We start from the raw sequence: 8650 nt of genomic DNA on the forward strand, positions 1-8650 counted from the left end.
ATATATATATATATATTTTTTTTTTTACGTTTGTTAAAAACTTTTTCCTCCATCAGCTGCAAAGGACAACGTCGGACTTCCAACCTGAGCCCAGAGCTGATGAAGTTCGTCCATGCGATGGAAGAGTCCATCAAAGACAAAGCGAATTCTTTCCTTGAGATGGAAGCATTTCTGCCAAAGAAGAACGGGTAGAAAGACATTGCATGGTTTAAAGTAGGAGTAGAGTTTTATCATGATACTTTGTGGGACTATTGTGAAAATAAAAACTTTATTACTTTTATAGATAACTTTATAGCTGTGACTAAAAAGCACCGCACGTTTTAATATGTTTCTTTAGGACGCCAGGCACAAAAAAACTGACGAATAAACAAATAAAAACTAGCCAATACACTCTAGAAAGTAATTTAAACTAACTGAATTAGACAAACAAAATGTCACTATGAAATAAAACTAAACCAGAATGAATAACCCAAAACTATTATAACCCTGGTTCAAATTTGTGTGTATTTATTGATACACCTTTACACAGAATACACGGTGGGGGAAAATAGTAAAAATGATACCATTAATTTGAATTTATTGTGACAGCAATAAATCAACATCTTTTAAAAAATGATCCCAATAAATGACAGATGATATCCCAATAAATGATTGTGCAATAAATACCCACCTCTAGTGTGATGTGTAGAACACTGCATATCTCGACTGACTGATTTCTGCGTCTTCCCTGTTCAGGCTGTACCTCACGCTGGTTCTGGGAAACATTAATGTAACACTCCTGAACAAACAGGAAAAGTAAGTTGCATATTTTCACTGCAGACGCTTCAGAGCCGCTTCACCAACCCTCTCCTTCCGTTTCTCCCCACCCATATAAAGGTTTGCATATAAAGGCGAGTATGAGAAGTTCAAGCTGGTCGTGACCTTCATCCTATTCATGTTCTCCTTCACATGTCGCTTTTTGCTCAGCTACAGGTAGGAATGGTTTAGATTCGACTCAGTTAGTGGATTTTAAATGTGTAAAGCAGTAGGAGATGCATCATGTATTTGTTTTGTTTTTTTTGTGATAATGTAACACATCCCTCATTTTTCAGAGTCCTGGACGCTCTGTTCAACTTCCTGCTGGTGTGGTATTACTGCACACTCACCATCCGGGAGAGCATCCTCATCAGCAACGGCTCAAGGTCTGTACCTGGTTTCATCCCATGTTGTGTTAGAGGCCCAGTGAGGGATCTAAAAGTCTAAAAAACGTCCAGCGTTGGGATTAAACCTAAAGATTTTCTTATATTTTCTATTTGTATATTTAAAATAAATGCCTGAAACTAGATAAATTGGCAGCTAATACTTAAAATTTACTTGTACTGTTTGTACATTTTGCAATGCTCAAAAACCCAGTTTCAGTTGAAAATTCTAATACAGCAAAATTATTAATAATTCTCCATGTTATATCATAGTGCATAACAGGACTGTGGGACAGATGTCAGGGGCCAGGAACCTTCATCAAAAAGACATTGTATGGAGCTCTGGTAGTGCCAAAAAAAGTATAAGTACTTATACTCGTAAGTACTTATACTTATAAGTAACCCCTCTTTTACCTGCAAGTAAGAGGTGGTTTTACTTTTTTGTCAGTAAAATGTGCCTAAATATAGTGCAGAAATACCTACTCAGTGGAAAATGGATTTATTTTATGAAAGTTTGTTTTTTATTTATTTATTTATTTTCAAATTAAATTAGAAATTATTCACCTAATTAGTGAACACAGTCAGCTGCACCACAAAAACACAAATGTTTGCAAGAATGTTTGGTCTAGTTTATAGTACAAATATCTTGGTACACTTGGAATAAGATAAAACTGATAAGTAACTGTTGAGCAAGGTACAGGATCTTGTTTTAAGTCAATAATTCTTTAATACTGATGAAAAAGTACTAGTTCCACTGCAGATTATTATGACCAAATTGTGTGCTATGTTTTGTTTCCTGTTAGTACAAAGAAAATTTGCAAGATTGCTCTCAGTAAGGCAAACTTGCTGAGCCCTCTTTAAGTTTTGGATCTAGAATAATTTACACATCCCTTTCTGGCAATAAATATGGTGACTTTATTTGTTTAATTAATGCATTGCATGCTCAGTTTACTGTTGAGTAGGTACAAAAATGATTTTTTTCTTTGACCCTTACGTCCTTCTGACTCGACAAAAAGTTTAGACACATTTGGTTTGGATGAAAGCGTATTCATGTGTTGGGATGAATTTGAGCGATTTTGCAAAGATTAGCTCTAGATGCAATCAACAAAATGTGAAAAGTATTCAGGGGAGGAAAACTTTTTGCCAGCTCTGAGCATCTTTTGCTGTTTCAGGATCAAAGGTTGGTGGGTTTTCCATCACTACGTGTCAGCCTTCTTGTCTGGAGTCATGCTGACTTGGTAAGACCTAATCTGCACTCCGACCCATCCTCTACAGTTCGCAATGTAATGAACCGTATTATTACTTATTGATCGGCTCAACCTCATCACCTCTCTCACCTGGTGTGACCTTTGTTCGCAGGCCTGATGGCGCCCTCTACCAGATGTTCAGAAATCAGTTTCTATCCTACAATCTTTATCAAAGTAAGTGTGTCTCTGCCAGTTTCACATTAAACAATGGGTCAAAACAAATATTTTTCTGTTTCAGCCAATTATTGATTACTAGAATAATTGTCAAGTAATTTAGTAATTGATTAATTGTTAACTAGAGTATACAGACTCTAAAAATGGTCAGTTGCTAAAAGAACAACAGTCAGGGCAAATATTAAGTAAAATTGTACAAAAAATATATACATCTTGCAGATGAAAAACCTTCTTTGTCTGTAAATATGTTCAACCCAGAACTATTCAAATTCTGTAAAAAAAAAAAATAGCTGGCTAATTATTAATCCAAAAAAATATATAGATAAATAGATTAGTAGCGCATTGTTTTTAGCTGCAGATGCATCCTTTGGTAGGAATGATCAGCTGTACACTAAAGAAATGCTCCTGTCGTATTTTAGGCAATAAAATATTTATTAGTTTAAAAAGCAATTCAACATTTATTTATAATTTTGTGTAAAAAGACATTGAATAAAAAATCTATAGAGTGTTTTTTTATGCAATAAATCATCAGAATAATCGGTAGGATAATTGATAATTAAAATAATCTAGTGTAAATATGCAAATGCTTGTTTAAAGGAAGATATTTCCAAATCTAGATTATTTATCTTTTAATATCTTATTTTAATAGTTTAAACAAGGCTAAGAATTTACAATATTTTCAAATGGAATATTATAATATCCAGCAGAAAGTCGTACAGTTATTGTAAGAAGCATATTTTTTTCATAATTAAATGGTTGTGGGTGGCATCTTAGTGACCATGTTAGTGATCCATTGTGATGTTTTGTTTCCTTTCTGCAGGTTTTGTTCAGTCCCTGCAGTACTACTACCAGAGTGGCTGTTTGTACCGACTCAGAGCACTGGGGGAGAGACACAACATGGACCTCACAGTCGGTGAGTGAAGGCAACACGTTTACACTTTAAACAATATCATGACAGTACAAAAATGTGGAGAGAAGTTGCCCTGAGTTGCTGTTCGAAGCAGTCAGTCAGACACCAGGGTCTCCCGTAATCCCACCCGAAGGCTTTGATAAATGAAGTTGACAGTTTAAATTAATTCAGCACAGGAACAGGAAATAGTTTACCAAATTGTGAAATTATCATTTCACAATTAAACAGTTATTTCATTATATAAACTGTCTTTTTTTAAATTAAATAAATACATTTAATTGAGATATTAACTAATTAGAATTAATTTATTTCCGTATTTATTTCCAGTTTTAAAATATTATTCACACATTTAAATAATTATGTAATAAGTAATTTATTTATAGTAATTTGGCACCGCCCGTACAAAAAAAAAGTGGATTTATTTAACTATGTATTTATAATAGGTAGGGATGGGTGATATATCTGCATTAAATTGGCAGATATACTTGCCAATTTACTTGTAACAAATCGGTATCGGTCCGATAAATAAAACTGGGCCGATATTAATGATCAATGTTCATTTCCAACTTGTTGCCATTTCTGTAGAAAACAAAAACAGCCTGTTATAGTTAAAACACCACATGTGCCTTTATATGCATTAATATTAATGCTGGGACTCAATTAAAATTTATCAAATTAATTGCAGGTTCTGTCATTAATTTATCAAAATAAATCACATTTTAATCAAAACCAATTGACAAAATAAGCAACATTATCTATTCAAAAATGTTCAGTTTTACTGATAAATTATTGAATAAATAAACTCAACCATAAAGATATTTATTGTTTTTAATTTGTTATTCAGTTTAGTCAACCATGAGATTGATTGATTCTTTAGAAATGTGGACTATGGATGCTGACATTAGCTTTGGGGATGCTGCTATATGTTAGCATTGAGATGCTATTCTGTGCATTTTCTGTGAATAATTAGGAATCACATTTTATAGACAAAAATACCAGAACAGCTCAATCTGCGAATATTGTGCTGTATATATGTATAATATTGATAAATATCCGTTATTAGCACATCATAATATCTATATTCATAATGGTCAACAAATTCTAATCTGTGACTTTCTCCCCATTTACTCAACAACATTGCAAAATAACACAATTATTGGATGAGGAGAATGTTATGAGCAGAAGTTTCTGTTACTCTGTTAGAAGTTTTCTGGTCTCTGCTGTAAAATGCTGAAATTCAGCCTTCGTAGCAGCAGGAAGCCTGTTTGTTGTCAGCTCAGTTTAACTGTCCTCTCTGGGTGTTTAGAGGGCTTCCAGTCCTGGATGTGGAGAGGCCTGACCTTCCTGCTTCCCTTCTTGTTCTTCGGTCAAGTATGTAGCCTCTGTTTTAAAAGTGACATTATTCAATAAATCAAATTCATATTTTTGTTTTTCTGAGTTGTCTTGTTGAGTTTCATTTTTATTCGGTTCCAGTTTTGGCAGCTGTACAACAGCAAGACGCTTTTCGAGATGTTCCAGCTCCCAGAGTGCAAAGAGTGGCAGGTTAGTTTCCCAAAAAACGTCATTCTCTTCCCATCAATTGTAAAAAAATCCAAAGTATTCACACATTTGTCGCAAGCCACATGAGGTGGCCACATTGAGCAAGTAGAAGATGCTCTGCTCAGATGACATCACAACTGATTTTTTTCAGACGGTTCATTTGGTCTTTTCCTTGTCAGAAACTTTTCCATTTCTTGTTTGCTATGCTGGTTTGAGGAGCTAAACAGCTTATTGAATTTGACAGGCAGCCAATCAGAAAATGAGCATTAGAAATAACATTTAGATTAATTATTTTAGCTTAGATTGTATTTTTTTAAAAACATGATTGAATAATAGATAAATTTAAGATAAAAAAAAATATGGAATTCAATTTGTTTTACTTTAGAAATTTTTCTCATTTTCCCTACAACTTCCAGAGGCTCCCACAGCACCCTCTGGTGGTCCACACTTGGACAAACACTGCTATAAGCTATTGACTCAGGAGGGCTAAATATAAATGTATCTCACACTTATCAGATTTTTATGTTTAAAAATTGCTGAAAATGATTAGATTTTCCTTCCACTTTACAAATCTGGTGGTTCTGCCACACAAAACCCAAATCACATACATTTACATAGAGTTTGGTTTTAGTGTGGCTAAATATGTTACAGTCTTTCGAAATAAAATGACCTCCAGTCTGAATTTTCCGTGCCTTCATTTTATTTTGCCGTCCAGGTGTTGATGTGCGGCTGCTCCTACCTGGTGCTCTTCATAGGAAACCTGTTCACCACGCTGGCCGTGGTTTACCAGAAATATGTAAACAACGCAGACAAGCCCAAGACTGAATGAGCGCTGCAACCAGAACGGATCACCAACATGGCCTCTCAGAACCAAACAGAAACCCGTGTCAGAGTCCTAAGGAGCTAAATTTGGGCCATAAACTTTGTTCAAAAGAAGAAAAAATTTAATTCAGCAAAAATGTGAAATGTGAAACTGAAAAAGATGTTCAAAACTGCTTTTCAGATTCAATGTTTTTTTGGGTTTTTTCCCCCAGTTTCAGTTTTTTTTCTTCTTTTGAACAAACTTTATGGGTTTAGCTCCATATTATGGAACTACTCCATAGAGTTCCTCTGTCATGACCTCCGTCCTAATGGACCATTTCACTGTTCGAATGTGATTTCAGGTTCCTGCATTTTATGTTTGTTTAAATTGAAATAAAATTAACTTTATTATTTATATTGATTTTTTTTTTTAATCAAGCAGTTTCTTCATAGCTTTCTTTTTATTGCAGTAGGAACGACCGTCCATTTCAGAGATTGTGAAAGTTTGAAGGGATGTTAACTTGAATGATATTTATTTAAAACTTTGTGACTTTGCTCAGGAGCTGCTCCGTTGTAATAAAGAGCTCTGCAAAATAAAAGTCTCTGAGCCTTTTTTTTTTTTTTTATCTTTTCATGTATGGAAAATTAATTCCTCTTGTTTTAGAGGTAGCTAGAAGGATTTTTTTCTTTGACTTTGTCCTTTCTTTCTTTCTTTCTTTCTTTCTTTCTTTCTTTCTTTCTTTCTTTCTTTCTTTCTTTCTTTCTTTCTTTCTTTTTTTAGAACAGTCATGATGTGTAACCATGGCAACAAAGTATTGTTTTCACAACTGGGAGCAGCTGGTAAGTGTCCAAAACTCAAATATTTGCTGAACTATGACATCAAATCCCAGAGGAGTTGAAAAGGGTCCAGCGACTGTCACACAGTCCAGCGACTCACTGTCTTCAGTGAGAGGCCTCTTTAGAGTTGGTGTGAGACTGACTGCTACTGGATATCCATCACAATCTATAGCAACGCTTTGAAAGTAATTGGATGATATGAGTTAAGACAACCCTTAATTTCCTTTTGGGGTAAAATATTTTTTAATTAAATTGAAGACAGCTGCCTTTACAATAGAAATAATTTTCAGGCTAACATTGTTCTTGGGGAAGTAAAGGTTAAACTAAGTTGTCTGGGTCTATACTTGCCAAGTTCCCGCTCGCAATCAGTGTTGATAAAAATATTGATTCATCAATACTTTGTAGTTCATTTGTCCAATTAAATATCAATTCAGGAAAGCTTGTTAATCAATTAAATCTGTGATGCCATGGTGAGCAACTCTGTCTTGAGCAGCTTGCACTGTCACTATTCAGCTCAGTAAAACAGTTTCATGTAAAACAGTTCTTCATCTTGAGTTTATTTGCGATTGGCAAACAACTATTGTTTGACATGAAACCGTTAATATTAATAACTTAAATCAGATGATCGGATGACAGTGGTTCCCCCTAAAATGCAGCTTAATGATCTTGTTCTAAGTTTCATAGTTTGACGTCATTTGCAATCGGTGCCAAAGTGGCCCTGCTTTGGACACTTTATTACAGGAACTTTATCATTAGGTGAAAGATATTAGATTTATTAATTACACACAGATGAATGTTTTCTAATATTCTCTTAATTAGGATTTTCCACTTGCAACTAATACAACATGACACATAAAATTAAAACATTACATTAGTGCAATAAGAAATACAGATACGCTGAAAATACTATTCTGAAAATAAAAGTATTGAACGCATATTCAATCTTCTGAGATTTTCTTTATTCAGTCTGACAAGACTGATCTGAACGCACATTCTAATTTAATAAGTCAAAGTGCCGCAATTTCTTGTAGTACATCAATATAGCCGCTAGATGGCAGCAGTGACCCACTAATGCTGACTGCGTTTCCTCTGTAAAACAGCTAAAAAGACTCATCAAAGACTTCTGTTGCGTTTTTATTCTTGTGTTTCAACCTTTTTAGTGTACTAATGTCTGTATTTACGATCATCTTTTTACTTATTTCGTAAAAAAATTTTTAAAAAATGACCACAGGATTAAATAAAGTCCTTGACCGTGCCTTTTCTTTATGTTTTCTCTGAACTGCGTTTTTTTTTTTTTTTTTTGATTTTTCCTTGGACTCAAATTTCTTAAGGAGAAATAAAGAGAAGCTCTTTGTTATGCCTACGTTTGTTTTGGAAGTTTTTTTAAAGCAGCATTTATAAAAACGTCCGGAAGACGTTCAATAACTTTCAAACAACATTCAGAAGTAGGTATGCACTTTGTATAAGAAGAAAAAAAAAATAAAAATTTTATAAAAAGTAAGAAAAGCCATAAAAGTTTTAAAGATATAAAAACTAATTCAAGTGAAATGACAGCAAAAAAAAAAAAAAAAGAAAATTAATTGGGAACGAATGTTCAGAGTGAATGTTAAGACGTTTGCTGAACGTCAGGTCCGAATATCCGACTTTTCAGACTTTCGTGCGAACATTTGCTTGCTAGCTGGGAAGTTTTAATAAGTAACTCCACTTAATAAAATTCCTCATAAATATTGATTTATTGCAGTGGTTCTCAATACAAGGCATGTGTTATTTAAATTATAACTTAAGTTGCTTTAAACTTTTATTTTAATTTTTTTCATGTTAAAACCTATAAATATGTAGGAATTGAATATTTGGTATCATAACTTAAACTTAAAGGTCAACACCAGAGTTTTCTAGAAAAATATTAAGACTTTATTTTGTGGTTTTAAAGGCTCTACGTTGAAGATGGTAAGAAATAAAGCCAT

The 8650-nt window shown here is 33.7% G+C and overlaps 1 protein-coding gene across 1 annotated transcript in view; it reads left to right on the forward strand.

Annotated features, from left to right (window-relative positions):
* tmem120aa (transmembrane protein 120Aa) overlaps nucleotides 1-6443 on the forward strand; it is an 8008-nt gene extending 1565 nt beyond the window's left edge. The window contains exons 3-12 of the mRNA XM_008428552.2: nucleotides 57-188; nucleotides 736-795; nucleotides 877-972; nucleotides 1092-1181; nucleotides 2351-2416; nucleotides 2538-2599; nucleotides 3420-3512; nucleotides 4816-4880; nucleotides 4983-5051; nucleotides 5764-6443. Coding sequence (XP_008426774.1) covers nucleotides 57-188; nucleotides 736-795; nucleotides 877-972; nucleotides 1092-1181; nucleotides 2351-2416; nucleotides 2538-2599; nucleotides 3420-3512; nucleotides 4816-4880; nucleotides 4983-5051; nucleotides 5764-5877 — 847 coding nt within the window. The 3' untranslated portion in view covers nucleotides 5878-6443. The remainder of the gene's footprint in view (nucleotides 1-56; nucleotides 189-735; nucleotides 796-876; nucleotides 973-1091; nucleotides 1182-2350; nucleotides 2417-2537; nucleotides 2600-3419; nucleotides 3513-4815; nucleotides 4881-4982; nucleotides 5052-5763) is intronic.
* Nucleotides 6444-8650: the final 2207 nt, after the last annotated feature.

Source organism: Poecilia reticulata, linkage group LG14 (assembly GCF_000633615.1).
Source record: "Poecilia reticulata strain Guanapo linkage group LG14, Guppy_female_1.0+MT, whole genome shotgun sequence".
Taxonomy (NCBI): Eukaryota; Metazoa; Chordata; class Actinopteri; order Cyprinodontiformes; family Poeciliidae; genus Poecilia; species Poecilia reticulata.